This window comes from Empidonax traillii, unplaced genomic scaffold, assembly GCF_003031625.1.
Source record: "Empidonax traillii isolate 1590-97213 ecotype Southwest subspecies unplaced genomic scaffold, ASM303162v1 scaffold255:size705445, whole genome shotgun sequence".
In the NCBI taxonomy this organism is placed as follows: Eukaryota; Metazoa; Chordata; class Aves; order Passeriformes; family Tyrannidae; genus Empidonax; species Empidonax traillii.
The window spans coordinates 607,241-626,555 of NW_020955448.1; the positions used below are offsets into that span (position 1 = coordinate 607,241).

Sequence of the window (19,315 nt, forward strand, 5' to 3'; positions counted from 1 at the left end):
TGGAGCTGGAGCTGCTTGGCTGAGCCTCCGGAGAGCCTGGGAGCTGTGTAGCCAGCTAATTCCCTGGAATGAACTGTACACTCAGAGCGCCCTGGCTCGGAAGGGACCTTAAAGATCGTCTGATTCCCAACACCTGCCATGGGCAGGGACACCTTCCACTAGCCCAGGTTGCTCCAAGCCCCGTCCAAGTTGGCCTTGGACACTTCCAGGGATGGGGCAGTCACAGCTTCTCTGGGCAACCTGTGCCAGGGCCTCCCCACCCTCACAGGGAAGAATTTCTTCCTAATATCTAATCTAACCCTGCCCTCTTGTCAGTTTAAGATCCAGTGGAAGGGCTAAAACGTCAGAGTACAGACCTTTGGCTGACACTTGGTGCAGATGCTTTTAAGTCCCTGCTAGATTCCTGCACTGCCAGTGGGGTGTTTTCAAGGAGGAGAGCATCTGTCTGGAGGCCTGGAGCTGTGAGCTCCAAAGTGCCCTCCATTACTGCCCCACTTTCACGCTGTGGTTTCATCTTGCTGTTCTAAAAGGCTTTCAGGGGCTGCATCCTCTGCAGAAGAAGGTAACAGCAAGGGGAATTGTTACCTTCAGGTGTGTGTTATATTTTTAACCTACTTTCATGAGAAAGCAACATACATATCCTGAAATTGTTGGCTTCTCTTGCCTCGTCTTTCCATTCCTCTCCCAAGTATTTTTTTACTGTCAATATTGACTGATTTTCTTAGGCAGGCTCTTCATTCATTTACTTTCACCGATTTTGAGCTGAGAGACTGTTTTCTTTACCCTCTGTGGGGGAAAGGGGAATTGTAACCTTTATCAGAAGAGAGCTGGTGGTGTAGTGATAGAGCAGTTGAACCTGGGGATTCCCTGGCTGCAGGAGTTTGCAGGAGAGAACAGGAAAGCTCTTAAACAAAGCATTATAACATGCCTCGAAACCAGGCTGCCTTTGCTGCTTGTGAGTCTGTTTGATTCCAGACAAGTGAACGCAGAATTTTGAAGATGTCACCTGGCTCATTCCTCCTTGGCTGGCATGTTCTTTGGGACAAGGGAGGAACATGCCTTGCTTGGTCAGTGATGCCCTCGGGTTATGCCTGTGGGAGGGAGATAGAAACTCTGAGGGACCACGTCACCCACTGATTTGATTATGTAAGGATGTGGGGGCGAGGGAAGGACTTGGCTTTTTAAGGAGGGGTGGGGGGGGAAAGGGCATTTCTGGTCAGGAGGGTGTTGAGACATTCTCAGTGCGGGACAATTGCCAAGTAAACGTAACGTTAACAGAAACTGTACATACCTGACAGAAGTACAGCCCTGGGACTGCTCCCGGGGGGGTTTCATGCCTCTCTCAGGTGGCATGGAACCTCAGCCCGGTCCTACGCTGGAATGTGTCGCTTCGGTATCAGCTGTTGACATTTGCAAATGACTCCCTTGCAGCCAGCCCCTCCCTGCTGCCTGTCTCGGCGGGAGGGCTCAGCCACGGGTTCCCTACATGTTATTTAGGAGAAGCTGCTTTGCCGGCGGTGCCCAGAAACGTGACCTGGTGAGACAAGGGGTCTGCCCAGGTCTGGGGCGCAGCGCGGAAGGAAAGCAAGTGCCAGTCAGCTTTCCTGGGGGAAATGAGGAAGAGGCACTGCCCTGAGCCACGCGAGAGAACCCTTCCCATTCATTTCGAGCACTGCGCGTTCCTTTCCTTGAAGGTAACGCGGTGCTGCTGTAATGCCACTGCGAGGAGTGTTGGTATGTGTGACATAAACACATTACTTAATAACCGATTTTGCAAGAGGGGAAAAGTAAAGCTCCACCTTATCCTCTGAGATAAGGTATTCTTGGCTCTCCAAGCGTAACTTCCCCCGGGCTCGCTGCAGCCCTGACTCCGTGGTGGGGTGGAGGATGCTGGGTTTCAGGTCTGGCAGCTCCACTGCTGCAAAGCCCGAGGAGCACTCCAGTTCCACGTGTAGGAAAGAGGGACCAGCACACCTGCCCCGCCCTCCAAATGATGGGCAAAGTAAAGGTTTTGACAGCATCTCTAAGGTACCACTGCTGTAGGAGTGAATTCAGGAAAATATGCTGCTAGTGGAAACTTTCCCTGGATCCTGTTATCATTGTGGGATTTACTGTTGTGCTGCTAACTCTGCAGAGAGGCTAAACCATGGATTTTGTAACAACATTCCATAACTACGTGTTCCATTTTAGTGCTTTTCCTCCTCCTTGCTTTCTATTCTTGACCAGGTTGTGTCATTGCACTTTGCTGGTAGAAAGCTGTGTGATGCCATAAGCCCAAGATTAGTCCTTGATGGTTGGATCAATGAGGAGAGAGGCTAAAAGGGCAAAAACAACTGTGAATATCTTTACCTTTATTAGCAGCGTGCAGACAGTAGGAGAAATGAGCTGTATTTACCCACTTACTTGATTTCTTTTTCTCCTCTCATCCCCTCTCTCAGTCTTTGATCCGTGACTGCAGGCAGCCCTCCTCCATTCTCAGAAATAACCACATGGCCTGTTTCATATCAGAGTTTCTAATTGCTTCTGAAATAAATGTGATTAAAAAATTAATCAGGTAAAATCTAATCACAGAATGTACTTCATTAATATTCTTTGGTACCTTTAATGTATGTGTGGAAATAAACGAGGCTGTATTTTGCTTTGGTAAGGCTGAGTCAGGCTTTGCTCCTGCAAAAGCCAAACGCAGAGGACTCAGGCACTGCCTTTTTGCTCTCTTTCCATACAGCAGCTGGCACAACTTCCCCGTGAGGGTTGGTGAGGCCCTGGCACAGGTTTGCCCAGAGAAGCTGTGCCTGCCCCATCCCTGGCAGTGTCCAAGGCCAGGTTGGACGGGGCCTGGAGCAACCTGGGTTAGTGGAAGGTGCCCCTGCCCCTGGCAGGGGATTGGAATGAGGTGATCTTAAAGGTCCCTTCCAACTCAAACCATACTGGAATTCTATGAACTTGGGAATGGCAGGCTCAGGCTGGGACCTAATGCTGCTCCACACAGCTAGTGAAAACAAGATGGGTGGTTTGGATCTTCCCAGCTTTGAAGCATCAGAATTTCAGATTTTTAGATTTTTTTTTTTTTCCTCTTCAGCTTTAATTCTCCATGGCACTTTGCAGGAGACTACTTACTCTTGGCAGTGTCCAGCAGGTTATTGCATGGGATATTGTTCTGGTCACTGCCCATGTCTGTCCTCTGCTGCCAGGAATCAGCATTAGCTCTGGGGTTGCTGGGATGGGCTGGGGAGGTGTTGATTCCTGCCTGCTCTGTGCTGGGTGAGAAAAGCTACAAGCCGAGTTCAGAGGGCGATAAACTGACTTTACACAAGGCAGTGATAAGTTGGCTGTGCGGGCAGGAGAAATGGAGAGGAGCAGCTGAGTCAATAGCTGGCATGGTGGGCCCGTGGTGAGGGAGAGGCGGTGGTTACTTTTCAGTGATGATAAATTTTGTGCCAACACATGCTCAGTGGGAGGTGAAGGAAGGTGTTTCCATACCGTTCTGGCAGTGACTGACCTTTAGAGATGGTCAAGGGCAACCATTTAGAAACAGTCGTCAACTCTCTGACCTGGCAGTGAGACTGATTTTGGTGAGGGTCTCACTTGGCACCTTTCAGCCTTGGATGGGAGCAGCTCTCTCAGTCAGGATTCAAGTCTAGGCTTGTTTGACTGCCTGCTCCCACCTTCCTCTGCCCAACAACTCTTTTTTTTAAGGTACAGTAACACTGGGTATAACAGTTCACATGGAGATTGAAAAGCTGATACAGCCTTTGCTCAGTCCTCATTTGTGAGCCCCAGCTGTGCTGATGACCCTTCCTGGATTCTTCTGGGACATTTAAAATGAAAAGGTAACCCAAAAAGTGTGAGCTGGGGCTGGGTAACACAGGAATGTCCTCCCTTCTCATAGCAGAACTGCTGAACCTGATAGTGCCAAGGACAACTTGGTACTCATTTACTCAGCCTTGGTCATTAATGAGATGGAAATACAGAAAATGAGGCCAAGATTTTCAGCCAAGATTGGTTATTTTGGGTGGTCATTTGGAGTGTTTCAAGAAGGGGACAGCATTTTAAAGAATGCCAGAAATTCCAAAAGAACTATGCTTCCAAAGAGCTAAATCTAACAGTCCAGCACAGCTCCCCTCCCATGCCCTGTTCCCCAAAGCCTTGGGTTTTTAAAGTCTTCTTTGTCTTTCCATGGAAGCCAAGTAGTCCAGACCAGATTAGATCAGATCACAGCAGGACAGGTTCGGTGGCTTTTGTAACCTCTCACAGCTCCAAAGAAGAGAAAGAAAAGCAGCTTATGGGGTTGTGGGTAAGAGTCTCGCAAGGGCTTACATAAAGCTCAGGGAGAATACCCCCACCACATGTTCATTGTGCTGTCTGAGCAATGTCCACCCCTTATTTCACTGCCACTCTCCTGACTGACTTTGCTAACTCCCCTTTTACATGTTTCACTTGGAGTGGCCTCTGGATCTTGTTAGGAACCCGACAGGTCCAGTCTGGGTCATCCATCAGCTGTCTGGAACAGAGGAGTGCAAGCTTTAGGCAGATGGCTGGGCAGGCTTCCCCTCTGCCTAACCGTGGTGGTGTTACATGGGAATCTTTTCAGGTCACTTTACATGAAGATGGATCTGACCTTTTAAAGATATTGAAGTTTTAGAAGTCTGATGTTAACAGAAGAAGTGGAAAAAACAGTCTCCAATTCTCATGCTGTCTTCCCCTGCACAGCTCATTCCTTGCCCCTTGTAGGGATTTGAGTCAAGGACTGCATGTTAGGATATGAAGTGCAGTAATGCAGATATATAAAATGATCTTTGGACAAGTTCCACCCTTGATTAACTGCATCTTCACTGCTGATGCAGGGTCCTCTCTTGAATCCTAACCATGAATGTGGGATTCTTTTGTCAGAGCTGGCAGACTTGAAAAGAATCCCTGTTGCTCTAATCTTGTCCCTTCTTCTCTCCTTTGTCCATGGCACAGTAGCTCAGGGTGGTCTCTCCTGAAGCCTCTTTTATATTTTGCCCTTTCCTGCCTTTCTCTCAGGGCAGGCTCCTCTCCTGATGGCATTTATCAGACTGTGAAGCCCATACTCAGCCTTATGGAGCTTGTTTCTGTTGCCTGATGGATTCACACTGACCCTTTTCCTTGGCAAACTGCCACGTGATGGAAGAATCAGTTCATTGCCCACTACTGTTGTTTATAGAAGAAGGGATTTGGATCTGATGTATCTCCAACTGGTGTGTCCAGATTTCCACAAAGTGATCACTGAATCCTGCTGCTTTTTCCCTGATCGATGGGTTTTTACTTGTGTGGAAAATTGGTCACCTGAATATCAGGATGTTCTGAAAATCCTGTGGGGACCACTGTGTGAGCCTGGGGCTGTGCCTGGGCAGCCCATCTAGAGAACTGCTTACGGCTTGGTGTTCCTTGTGGAATTCAGTGTCTGTGTCCGTGTGCATTAATGGGTGGAGATGGTCAGGATGTAGATCCTGCATCTGCTCCTCTGCTGCCACCAGCACCTGTAATTCCCTTTAAAACCAGGTAGAGCTAAGGGCACCAGGCACATGACGGCACGGCCTTTTGTTCTTATTTCTTGAGCTGATTTGAAACTAAGCAGGGCTTAGTTTGGGACTTCCTTAGCGCTACTTTTAGTATCTCCCCTTTTTAAAATGGATCATCCCTCTGATTTATTTGTCCTTCTGGGCCATCAGCTTTTTGTGTCATTAATTTCCTTCGACTCTCACACAAAATGAGAAGCACCTTCTGCCGCCACCGCTGGGTTGGAAAAGCAGCCTGGCTGCGATCCCAGCAGCGTCCTGGCCAGTGCCACGTCTCTGGAGGCTTGGTGACGTGCCAGCCCCTCGGCCACCAAGCTGTGCCGTCTTCTGCTGACGAAGCATGTGGTGGGCTGCGTCCCCTGCCCCTCTCGGGTGACTCCTCCCGAGAAGAGCCCGTGGTGAGGGTGGCCCAAAGCATCTGCCCCTGAGAGCCTGGGGACGAGGGGGTGCCCAATGTGGGAGGGGGTGCGAGTGGCCAGAGCTGGTGGAGAAGGTTTTGGCTCTGTGGACATGTCAGCTGTAACCATGTGAACCTGTCGGGGGGGTCACCGGGTTTAATGTGACTCTCCCTGTCCTGTGGAAAGGAGCCTTGAGAGAAGAAACAAGGGCTGGGTGAAAACTGCTGATGCTCAGCTCATTTTCAGTCCTTCATGCATTTTTTAATATTAGATTTTGATCTTGTTTCCTTCTGAAGTGCCAGTGTGAGATCCTTTATGAGCTGGTCTGACCAGGCTCTGAGTCTCAAGAACACAGTCTTGGTGGAAGGGATTCCTTCTCAGATGTAGCAGGCAGACTTTATCCTTTGATCCTGTAACTTTTGGCTCCTTTCTCCAAGTGACCAAGTTTTGCTTTTGCTAAGCAAAAGCCATTCCACTGCCACCCTTTTCTTAAAAGAGTTAACGCTTAAAAATGGAGAGGATCATAAATAAAGTGTTCTTTCACAATGGTTTGGGGTTGGAAGGGACCTTAAAGATACCTAAATCCAAAACCCTGCTGTGGGCAGGGACACCTTTGACTAGACCAGATTATTCCAAACCCTGTCCAACCTGGCCTAGATGATGAAGAGCAGATATTCCTGCAGGCAGGGAAGGGGAGGGAGTGCTGCATTTCACAGAACTTCAGCTGGGGTGACACACAAGTGCGTTTTCACCAGTAGAACTGACTCAGGGAGTTTGCTGTGCCCAGACTCCAAATCTGGGTGCTGAATCATGAACTGCTGTTCTTCAGTAGCTTGTAATAAAGTAAAAGGTGTGGTTTCAACTGAATTTTTCCAGGAGCACCTCAGTGATGATGACTATTTCTTGCTTGATTAATAATCAGATGAAATGATTTTGCTGTGAGCTTGGTGCACAGTAAAGATTCTCCTTGGGCACAGACTTCAAGGGTTTTAGCAGCAGCTGGTATAAGCAGCTGGAAGCCCCAGCCCCACTCCTGTCCTATAGAACAGAACCGGTGCCACCGGGACCTGCAGGTGGGGTCCAAGTGTTGTGAAATACACGCTGGTCAGCCAAAACAGCTCTGAAAATTATTGAGGTGCACACAGAGGGTAATGGATTCCCTGGGGGGAGCGGGGAGGGCGATGGGAACAGCCCCTCAGGAGGAACCGTGCTGGGAGTGAGTACAAGGCCAAAGTGTGGCCCTGGGTTAGCAGGAGCAGTTCAGCGCTGGGCTCCGTGCTTCCCAGCGTCCCCAAGCCGTAGGATCCCAGCCCAGTGCCTGTGTGCCACGTTACATTTCTCAGGCATTGCCTTTTGCAGCCACTGGTTCTCATGGGAAAGGCTGGGCTCCCCCCGGTGAGTCGGAAATGTCTCAGGAGCCCGGTGCATTGAGAGTATGTGTCAATTGTTTCCTTCCAGGCGCTTTGGGAAGGGAGCCTAGAAGTTTATCTCAGCATTTGGAACAATATAAACAGATGCCAAACACTTGAAATACACAGAGGAGGAAAATGTCTTGCTTGGCCTCCGTGAAGAGACTGGGAGGGGGCAGAGGTGGGGACACGGACAGCAACATTAAATAAGTCTCTGCCTTCAGACGAGGGAAAAGCAGCAAAGTAATGCAGATGTTTGCCTGCGTATATGCAACTGAGTTTCATGTTACCAAAATCTGTACTGCACACACGTGGTCCAAAGATTAAAGAGATTGTCCAGTTCTGTTGGCAGCATATTAAAGTATTAAGACTGCAGGCTTACTGTGATGTGTTTCTATTATCAAGCTGACCACAGAATTCAAGTGATTCGAAGGAGGATGTCATTTAATACAAATAACCTTTCGCATCAGGCTCCTGGATACAATCTCGGGTGTGAGAATCCCCTGGGAAGGGCTACCAGTGCCCTGTGTGTCCGGGGTCACCCTGCAGCTCCTGCTCGAGCTCCGATAAGATCTCCCCTTCGCTGTCCCTGTGCGGCGTTTAGGAGCCATCTGCCACGTTAAAGCTGATGTTTCCAGTTGCTGGGAGAGCTTTCTGGGTTTCCTTTGGCACGCAAGAGCTAAATCGGATCTTCAGGTGTCGATCCGAAGGTCTTGCTGCAGATGCCTCCGTGGCCCTGCCTGTTCCCTGTGTGGTGTGATGCCATTCCTCGCAGATGGCAGTGCTGGCACGCCGGGCTGGGGGCAGCACACACGCCACTGTTCTCCTGTCACTGTTCTGAGTTTGTACCCTGCTCAACCCTGCATTTCTGTTCCTTCCATCCCTGGAAGTGTCCAAGGCCAGGTTGGATGGGGCAGAAGTGCAGAAAGCCCCGAAAAGAAAACATTTTTATCAAACTCAACTTAACAATTGGCAAATGTGGCTGCGGTGCTTTGGTTTGAAAAGAGAGTCTCAGCGCAAGGGGAAAGGCATCCCTGGGGTTTACATGCAGCATATGACATTTGGCACTCACTCTGTTATTGTAATGTTAATTTTTGTTTTGGAAATTGAGGAGTGCTCGGGAATTGACAGGAACTTCTGAGAGTAGTCCCTCCTCCTCTGCTGTGTTACAACACCCTAATGGTACTAGAACATGGGACCTCTCTAAGGGCACCTGTATAGAGGTACCTAATGGCACTTTGACACTTCTTATACAATAGACTGCACTCTCAAGTGATGTAGATTTTGTTGGCCTAAGCTCTTCAATTAAGCTGAATCAGTTGGCACATGGTAGTTGTTAAGTCCAGCTGATGTATTTGGTAAAACAAATGGAAAAATTAGTGTAGAATGTGTTTGGAGAGCACTCTAGTCAAAATTACAAAATGAGTATGATGGCCTTCTGTTTTATATTTAAACGAGTCACAAGGACAAAAATTACCAGAGAGTCTGCACTGGCGTATGCTCTCAGAAATGAAGGTACAAAAAATACTTTTCCAAATGGAAGCTGCAGAGGTCCAAGCTCACACTGGAAGGCAATAAAAACAGAACTAATTGATGCTAGGCCAGCATAGAAGGATAGTTCACTTGCCTATTTGAGTGAGACAGGAATAGAACAAGGATTAATGGTTTAAAACTGAAAGAGGGGAAATTTAGGTTAGATATACGGAAGAAATTGTTCCCTGTGAGGGTGGGGAGGCCCTGGCACAGGTTTGCCCAGAGAAGCTGTGGCTGCTCCATCCCTGGCAGTGTCCAAGGCCAGGTTGGATCATGCTTGGAAAAACTTAGGATAGTAGGAGTTGTCCCTGCCTATGGCAGGGACAGGTTTTAGGACTGGATAGGTTTTAAGGTCCCTTCCCACTCAAACCAGTCTGGGATTCTACGAATGGCAGTGTGAACTGTGCTGGCCAGTGATGCCCAAAGTGCCGTGAGCTGGAGTTAATACTTGTGTGCTTGTGTTCCCCAGGGCACCACACGATTTACATCGGGGTCCACGTGCCGAAGAGCTACAGGAGGAGGAGGCGTCACAGGAGAAGACCTGGGCACAAAGAAAAGAAAGAAAAGGAGAAAATCTCAGAGAACTACTCGGACAAATCAGACGTAGAGAACGCCGATGAGACGAGCAGCAGCATCCTTAAACCACTCAGTAAGTCCTGTTTCAGTTGTCTCTCACTACAGTGGTCTGTTGTCTAGGGATCTGCTCGTGGAGGAGGAAACTTGATCCGTGAAAACACTCGTCTCACGTTGCACTGTTGGAGTAGTCTTAGCCAGTTGCTGTGGAATGGCTGCTGTGGCTCGGAAAAGGCAGAGGCTGGAGCAGATATTTCATCCCTCAGTATCACCTGAGTTGGCTCCTGAGTGAATGCCAGCCAGGAACAGACCAACTGCTTAAAGGCAATTTGACACTGTGTGTAAAGAGATAGCAGGCAAAGGCAAAAACTGAGTAGGCGCCTGGGCAGATCTATTGCAGCTTCTGCCCTGGCTCTGGGGCATGTACCCCCTCTGGGATTCCAGCACCCCTTGGTTTTGACTTGGTATGTCACTGACTTGTGGTGCTAATAACTTCTTTCCCATCAGTAATTAACCAGTTTAAAGTCGTGCAGACAAAAAGAAGAACAAAATGTAGCATTGCTGTATGTTTAAGTTTCTGTAGGGGCTGAATATCTGGATTTTGATAGGCAGGTGGGGTCTGTTTCGCATGCCCTGTTATTCTTTTCAGAGAGCAGCACCTGGAAAGGAAGGCAGGTCCCAGATTCTGTTTGCTCTTCCTAGTCCATCATTGTTTCTGTGTCAGTTGAGGAAGGGTTAGTGGCATTTTTTGTCTCTGTTGTTTCTGTGCCTTAGTATGTTCTCATCTACACTTATATCTGCCTGTAAAAATGTGCAGTCTCTCCAGCTCTCCCCACCTGGGAATTTTCCTATTGCCTTGTCCCCCCCCCTCCCCCCCGACCTCTTTGCAGTGCAGATTTTTGGAATATGAGCACATAAATAGCACTCAGTATTCCAGGTATCCCACGTAACAGTGTTCATACCCCATCACTGGGACCTTTTCTCTGTTGTTCCCCATCTCACGTATCCGGATCCTTTTCCAGGTCCTTGCAGGGACTTGCTGTTTCTCGCTGGTGGCCAGATCTTTTTACAAGCTGGCTCGGTTAGTTCAGGGCTCTGTAAAGGAGAGAGGTAGTTCGGATTACTGTGTTGAATTACAGCTTGCCTCATATCCCCAGGTTTTTTTCTCTTCTGAAACCCTTGTGTTCAGAGCTGACTTGAATTGTGTTTCCTATCTTTTTGCATGCCAGAAGCCTTTCCTCTCTATCCTCCTGCTGTATCACACAAGAGAGTCCAATTCTCTCCAGTCAGCACCTACCACGTGTCCAGTACTGGCAATCCTGGCAAGAAACCCCAGTTAGGACCCCGGGTTTTTAATCTTCATCCCCTAACAGGCATTGATTGAGGGGTAGGTTGCTCAAATTCAATTTCTAAAGGGCATTAGAAACAAAGATCTGGGAAATACTGAGCAGCAACTTTGAGCTGGGAGAAAAGTGGAGTGAACTATATTACATATATCTGAGGCAGCTGTCAGGAGAGAGGGTGGGGTATCAGAAGCTGAAATATGGGTAAGGGCTGTGTAGTTTAGCAGAGCAGGAATGAAAGTACTGTTGATGTAGTTATTGGTACTTGAATTTCTTGATCTGTCCCTAAGGACCATGATATCTTACCTGAAAATGATTTGTCAGCTTCTCTGGTGAAAACTGCACCAAATCTGGATCTGACTCACCAGGTCAAGCTGTTCATCCCACAACAACTGAACCCGATGGAACATGTCTGTGGATACTGGGAACACGGTAAACAGGTCCAGAAATGCAAACCTTCCCTAGAAAAGTTTTGTCCCGGTTCCAAACTGGTCACACTGCACCTCTGTGTTTGGGAATCAGTGCAGTCTGGAAACATCAGTCATTTTTTTTTAATCTGTGGCCAGTTTAGTCAAACAAGCCAAACTTCAGTAGTTTATAGACAACCTTCAGCTCTCCCATCTGGAGATCGAACGTGTACAGATCTGTTTTATCCTAAGGAAATTACTGCTTGGGAAAGATGCCTCCTTCACAAATCCAGACAGGGCTGCTGTGATAGACTGAGGAGGAGGCAGGAAGGCGATGTTCCCTCCTCAGAACCCTTTCAGGACATTCCAGGCCTGCAGGGGCTGTCTCTGCGCTCACAGAACTTCAGTGCTCACACCCTGGTTCTCAAGCAGGACTGCTGACACTGCAGACGATGACAAATCCCTCTCCCAAGGTGAAACATCCCAGCACCTCCTTTAACCAGCCCGGCCCTGGTTTCCACTTAGGGCCAGCAAGGAGGAAACACTTTTTAGCAGTGGTTATCCTGCCTGGTGCTGCCTCATCGGGTGGGCCAGTGCTTAAATCTCAGCAAGAAGAGGATGGGGTAGTTTGCTGCTGCTTGTGAGGGATGAGACAAGGGAGGAACAAGAAAGGCAGACAGAAGTTTCTCTGAGTCCATTTCCCTCTTCCTCATTCTTTACTACAGACGTGCAGAGATTTTCCCACGAGGAAATGCATCTCTGCTTGATCTAGGAAGGGGTTTCTTCTCCTTGTGTGATTGCCCTCCAAGTCAGTTTGGCTCACCTCCCTGGCCCAAACCCAGGGGCTGCAATACTTTCACTGACTTGGTTAAAATCACTTGTGTGCCTGACAAATTGTTGCTGCCGCGGAATAGAATTCTCTCAGTGCTTGCATCCCTGAAGAGAGTATAACCTCATTTTGGTCAGAAGTCAGAATGTTGCCAGGTGGATAAATATAACTGCAGAATGTAAATTTTGGAATCCCTAAAAAGAGAGATGAGAGGACCCATATAGAAAGAGAGAGGGCCAGTTTGGACAGAGCTTGGAGCAACCTGGGCTAGTGGAAGGTGGGTGTTGGAACTGGGTGATCTTTAATGTCCCTTCCAGCCCAGGCCGTTCTGTGACTCTGTGATTTCCAGTGAGGAGCGGCAGTTGCCAGTCCGGCTATGGGACCGTCCGTTCATAACAGGATCGAATTAATTGAACAAGGATATTTAAACATCAATTTAGGAAGGCTCAGGCTTGGTGTCTACCTCGAAAGTTCATTAAGGCAACAGCTATAAATAGCAGGAGACAGCTACAGGATGGAAATAAATGAACCTACTTAGCACAGCAGATGCAGCGCAGGCAGGGCTGTGCCAAGAGTCTTCCTATTAGTGTTACTGGATTTTTCAGCCATCCAGTTTCTTTCCTGATTTTCCAGAAGCTTTTAGCTTCAGTTCACCACAGTGAGAGCAACAACTGTAGTTGAGAAGTACCAGGCAGGATGGCCAAAGAGCTTAGGTTTTTTTGTATTGGTATTTACATAGGGAAGGCGGTCAGGGAGACTTTGCCATGAATAAACGGGAGTTTTGGTGTTTTGATCTTCAAGAACCGGACGGCGGGCTCGTGGTTTGGTCCTGGGTGGCGGGGTCAGCTGAAGCAGGCCTTCTTCTGCCCTTGCAGTCCTGCAGGGAGCGTGTTTAGGTCCCACACAGTGCAGTTGCAGAGGTAAATTAATTTAACACAGAACTAATTACTGCTTCGTTTGCAAACATGCATAGCTGGGGGCCCGTCGGAGAGGCTGTCGGGGTGCAGCTGGCTGTGTCCATGGGAAAGGGCTTGGGAAGGTGCTCGGGGCAGGCAGGCTGTGGGAAGGGTGCAGGTGAGGAGGTGAGCCCTGCCTGCGGACACAGCGCTCCATCAGCTCCCACCCTACCAGGGGAGGGTTGGGTAATGCCAGGAGAAACAGCCGGTGCTGGGTCTGGATGTCAGCCTGGGATATGACCCTGCTTAGGTGGGCAGGGACCTGGTTGGAAGGGACCTTCAAGAGCACCTCATTCTAATACCCTGCCATGGGCAGGGACACCTCCCACTAGCCCAGGTTGCTCCAAACCCCGTCCAACCTGGTCCTGGACACTGCCAGGGATGGGGCAGCCACAGCTTCTCTGGGCAGCCTGTGCCAGGGCCTGCCCACCCTCACAGGGAAGGATTTCTCCCTAATATCAGATGTAACCCTGCCCTGTGTCAGTGTGAATGCCACGGCATTTCTGTTGTTCCTGTGCCTCACTGCAAAGCCCCCCAGCTCCCAGTGAGGCCCTTGGGTGGGGTGAAGGCATGTGGTGTTATGAGGTTGAGCCTAGATGTGACCTGTCGCCCCAGGCAAAGACTTTCCTTTCCTTCTTGGCAAGAGTGCAGGGCTTTACTCAGACAGCTAATTAAAAAAATTGCTGTCTTTGCAACACCCCTTGCCTGAACTCCTGGTTGTTTTTTGGGTTTCTTGTTTTTTTTTTTTTTTTTTTCTTTTTCAGCTTGACTTGTGCATGTGCTTGTTGTGATCTCTTGGGATTGTTTAATACCATTTGCACTTCTCTTGGACCAAACACACACCTTCTTTAGGTAAATGCAGGGTGTATAGCACGGAGCTTTCGTTCCTTGCTTGTGACAGCTGGGAAAGGAGCTCACGTTTGGATTCTTTTATTCCCATGCGAAGTCCACATTTTGGTTGGGTGTGCTAAAAGGTAGAGCTAAAGTCCTTCTCCTCCCTTAGGAGTGTCCTGAGACTCCCACAAGCAATAGCAGCAAATGATCTGGTTGTTGAGGCAAACGCAGAGTGCCTCCAGAGCAGGAGATTGATCCTCTTCCTGCCCTGAAAAGTGTGAGAGTTGGGATTTTTTTCCCTTTGGGGTCATTTGTGAAGTTGTTTTTGAGAGTGAGGGTTGGAGGAAGGAAACAGTTGTCCCTGGATAAGTTAAGTGCACGTTAGGACTGACTGATGAACTATGGGCATGGCTGGAGTACCCGTAGGAAGCACAGGGACATGCTCAGAGGTGGCATGTGGCATCTGCCCTTCTCCCTGCTGCCAGCTGCCCTCTGGCAAGTCCCAGGAGCTGGTGTTGAAAGTCTTCAAAGGGACAACTATGTCAGGGACCTCGTGTGAGTGAAAATAAATCTCACCCTAATGCAGCAACGCTTCCCACACTCTCTGTCTGCTCTGGTCATTCCCCAGCCTCTGAAATGCCACCAAAGAGTCCTTTTAGGAAAGGACTGTTCAGCCACACAAACCAACCCAGCCCTATCTTTGCCACTGTGTGTGGTTCCTCAACAGAAATCGACAGTGTGGGCTGAAATTCCATCCTGCAGCCTGATCCATTCCTTGTGTGTTGTGTTTCCAGCAGCGGTCATGTCACTTGGGATTCATGTCGGTCCCCTTCAGCTGCAGCGGGGCTGTGGGTGCTTCAGGAGGACTGGCTGGTGTTCCTGTAGGGTTCAGAAAGTGCCTGGTGTTTCTAGGATTTCGGTGTTCCTTGGGTTGTGATGCTGTCAGGCTGGTGCTGAAGGGCATGCTGAGAAGCTGTCACAAACACCTGGGCCTGGATGTTGTGAATAAACAGGAGGGAATTTTCCACCTGTGCAGAGAGCAGGATGAAATTGTTCAGATCTGAATTCTGTGTTCAGAATTCAACTGGACGTGTCTGGCAGGAGCAGCCGCTGCGGGAGGAAGGGGGAATGAACCCATTGAGAAATGATAATGGGCTTTTGGTGAGGATTATTCCTGGGGCAGTGCATTTAAAGGCACACTGTCAGCCCTTCAGGGAGCTTTTAAAACCTGCCTCCACTGTTTTCATCCTGAAAAACCAACCACAGCAGTTGCCATGGCAGTAACACCAATATAGACGGCAGGGCTGTTGAGCAATTTCACTTTGCTTGTTTACGTGAAGTGATCAAAATCCATGACCCTGAAGTAAAAAATTTAATTTGAGTAAGAAGTACAAACACTTCTTGCTGCCCTTTTGGCTCTGACACCCAAATGCTGTCACCCTCGGGGCACACCTCTCAGTTTTCTCGTCACCTTGAGGAACTGATACAAATAGTTTTTGGTTGAGTGAAAGTTAAGATTCTTCTATGGCTGTAACTTCCTCTTGGGAGAGGGGGGGCAAAATGCTGTTGATTAATGTTGAATTAGTGGTGGCAAAGTTTGAGATAAAATAACAAGAATTATTTGATAAACGGGGTCTGGGCAGAACAGAAAAAATAACCTGCACAGATGATCAGTCTCAAAATCCCTTGATTTTGGGAAAGGTGTGAGTGACACTGAGCATTTTCATTTCCTGGTGACTTCTGCCTCGATTAACTGCATCTTTGCTTGCAGCTCTACCACTGAGCCTTTCTTGTTTAAGAATGATCTTTGCTGCTTTTTTCCTGAGCAGGCTATTTTCTTAGAAATCTCCCCTGGCCCCAGGCAACACAATTAGTCATGTAATTGTGGAAGAAAATAATTCAATATAACCTTTATGTTGAGTTTAAAGCCATGGGGTGTGTAACTGCCTACTTTGGTGGATTGCAAGCAGTTCTTCAACTTTAGCTTGGAACTTCTTCAGTGTTTAAGTACCAGCAAAAGCACTCCTGGGAAGTTTTTGCGGGGTCTGTGTTGCCACTTTGACATGGTAGGCTGTTCATGATGATAGAGCAAAAAGAAGAGGCCAGTTCCTTTGCCAGTGTGGGGAAGAGCCTTTAACTGGGAGCTCGCTGTGCTAATCTTCTGTCTTGAACTGATAGCATGTGCCGCTATAATTACCTAAGCCACCTTAATTCTTTGCTTAATTCTGTTCCCTGTGTTCACGTGAAACTGCTAAGGGACAGAAAAGTCTAAGGAATTTACCATGTGGGGGAAAAAATAAAAAATCTCGTTTAGAAGCATTTTGATTTGAAGCCGGAGCTGTTTTTCTAGCTGACCCGGGGAGGTGATGTTTGGCACTGCAAAGCTGCCCTTTTTGGATTAAACTCAGTGCAAATCTGTTGGACAGTGTGGGAACAATCCATCCCAAAGCCCTGCGTTCCTATGTACGAGTTTATTATCTAGTCTCAGTATAGCCATCACCTGGATTTTCTTCTCTGAGCCCTACTTTGTGTTTTCAGTTGGCTTTTGTGAATCTCACTGAACTCCTCCTGTCAGGACTGTTTCAAATGGTGATCCTTGGTCTGGTTGTTCTTGAGGCTCCTGTCCTTTTTTTAATTCCACACTCTAAAATCTGCTGCCCATCAGAAAAGCTGGGATAGGTTTGCCTGTCACTTCTGGCATTTTTGCCCTGGAAAGGGGCGCTTGGCCACTTCTGGGAGGGGTGGGAGAGTGTCGGGATGGGTGGCAGAGGGGCTCTCGGTGCTTCCTGCAGCTTGGAGCCGACTCTCCTCTCATCCCAGGAGGGGCAGAGCATTATGCCCGTGACCTACTAACCTCCTCCAGTTGGGATTGTGGGTTTGGGAAATGAGTGCACAGATGGCGGCTCTGGGATGGCAGCAGATGCTGCTGATCTAATGAGTGGGATCAACTGACGTTTTAGCAGAGTCGTGGAGAGCGGTGTAGGGATGTCTGCAGAACTCCCTGATACCAGGCCTTCCTGGGCCTCTCCCTTCTTCACTTGGCACCCCACATTCATCTTCTCCTCCAGATCGAGCTGGCACAAAGATAATGCAGATAAATTTGATTGCACGGGGAAGCTGTTAGGGAATTAGATGATTAAGAAACATGTTGAGGGTGAACCAGAGATCTTGAGGCCAAAAACCTGCTTTACTTGAGTGCCAGCAGTCTGGAATGACCAAATGGGAGTGTTAAAAAAAAAAAAAAAGACATCAGTCAATTCCACACTCTCTCTGCATCCCTGTGGACATTGCCTTAGTGTGGGCTTTGTGTAACTGGGAACCCTGAAATAAATAAGTATCTGTCATAGTTCACAAAACCCAAGCCTAAGTATGCCCTTACAAATAGCTCTTGAGGCAAGGCCTGTGTTCAGGCTTAGTCTTCTGCAGCTGTGGGTCGTGTCCAAGGACCCACTCCAGTGTTTCTCTTCCTGCTGGGGTTATTTTGGGAATGGTGATCTTGCTCTGAGGTTTGGAGCAGATGCTGTGTCGTGAATGTGTTCACGCGTTGAAGAAACAACAAGTTAACAAGAGGCAAGAGCTGCCTTTCTTTTATCTCTTCTGCCTTTTATCTCTCTGACTTTTGTGATAAGCCAAAATTGGCTCTTTCAGCTGTGACCTGAAGGACTGGCAGCCAAAGAGCTGCCACCAAAGGAAATGGAAATTGAGATTTCCTTGTCATAAACCTGAAGAATAAACAAGATAGGGCAGAGAAGGCTTCAGCTCTGGGACATTGATCATTGCAAATTATTTCCTTTCCGCTTTTTCAGCGTCAGCCATTTCTCAGAAAAATGGTATATTTGGTAGAATAAATCTGTGTGATATCTGAAAAGAAATCCTTGAGAGCTGTGGGCTGTTCTGCTCAGCTTTGAATCCTGATCCGACATCTGTTCAAGCAGGGGAGAGTCTTTGCTTGGATTTATTTGCTGATTTCTTACCCACTGGGTGAACTTTAAAATAATGATATTAAGTACATCACAATTATGTGTAGGGAAGAGCTTGGTCATCTGCAAGCTGGAGAGGAAAGCAGATGTTAACCAAAATGTAAGTGGTTCTGGATAGATGTGTTTGAATTTGCCCGGCCGGATTTACGTCTCTAAAAAGGCAGAGCCCTTTTGGTGCCTTTTCCTTAAGACTTGGATATTCCCTGGAAAGGGCACTGTAGACCTCAGCAGTTAAATGGAAGTAGAAGTATGCATAAATCAGCAGAACCTTTCCTGCTCTTCATAAGGAAACCTAGGAATGGACTAGTCCCAGCCTGAATGTGGTACTGGGATGTGTTCAAGTGTTGCTTCCAACTGGAGACGTAGATATTTTAAATATAACAGTGGGAACTGAGTTCATCTGATGGAACAGCGCTGTTTGGTTGGGCCCTGAGCTGTGGGTGTGGAAAACCCTGTGAATTGCACGGCTGGGCATGAGAGGAGAGGTGCTCTGAGCATCCTGCTCTGTGGAGACCTCCAGCAGTTACCCCCTGTTGTATTCCTGCTCCAAGGGCAGTTCCATAAGGCTGGGACTGCCCAGGCTTGGCCTTTAGGCTCTCCCTGATAACCCAGCTCCACTGTGATCCACCAGAGAGCCCTGTGGGAGCTGGGGAGTCTGAGGGTGGGGGGGGGTGGATGGTACTGCTAATGGATCCGTAAATTAGGACAGCAGTTGGCAGTGCTGTGGCGACGGCGCCGCCCTTGGCTGCAGAGCACTGATGGCACTGTGGCTTTGGGGTAGGGGTGGTGGTGTCTTTCAAGCAGATAAGTAGCTCTTATGATGTGAGTCATCAGTCAGGAAAAAAGAAGGACATGCACTGAAGAGCAGTCGGGAAGAGCTGGCTGGAGGCAGCGAAATGTGGTATGCTTGGTGCACAGAGGGCAGAAAAGCTGTTCTGAAACCTCAAGATTTAGATGTCAAGGCACTTAGCAAGTGTCTGGCACCAAATCTGGGCAGAGATGGGTGTCACACAGGCTGGGAGAAGCTAAATGAAGGTATTCCATGGGCTGTGGTCTAGGTGAGTGAGTCTCTCTCTGCGAGGGAGATGAACCCCTGTGAATTCCCTGCCTGAGAGCTCTGTCCCAGTAAGAGGGTGGTGACCGTGCCCTGGGGGAGCTGTGATGCCTGTAGAACGGGCTGTGTGAAAAGAACAAACTGGGGGGATGGCAAGTGACGGCTCCACAAAGTTTTGGGAGCTGTCTGAGGGCAGTTAGGTGGGTAGCACGGATCGGTTCCTGACGAGGAGATGCGCTGACAGAAGTCGCCCAGAACTGCGTGGTTTCAAGTCCACAGGGGCAATGGAAGCTTTGAGGCTGGGAAGGAGTGTCACGGATGTGGGAGGATTTCGGTGTGTGGTGTTTGGTCCTTGGGCCTCTCAAAGCTTTCTGGGGCATCTCACAAACCCGTCGGGCTCCAGACGCTGAGGAAAAGGTGCTGCCTGTTCCTTGCTGCCCAGCAGAGTGCTGACTCAGC

General features: G+C 48.6%; 1 protein-coding gene across 8 annotated transcripts in view; it reads left to right on the forward strand.

Annotated features, from left to right (window-relative positions):
• Window positions 1-19,315, forward strand: part of SLC4A4 (solute carrier family 4 member 4) — a 135,390-nt gene that overhangs the window by 49,150 nt on the left and 66,925 nt on the right. For all 8 annotated transcript variants that reach the window (XM_027889204.1, XM_027889205.1, XM_027889210.1 and 5 more), the window contains one exon: window positions 9,350-9,529. In XM_027889204.1, coding sequence (XP_027745005.1) covers window positions 9,350-9,529 — 180 coding nt within the window. The remainder of the gene's footprint in view (window positions 1-9,349; window positions 9,530-19,315) is intronic.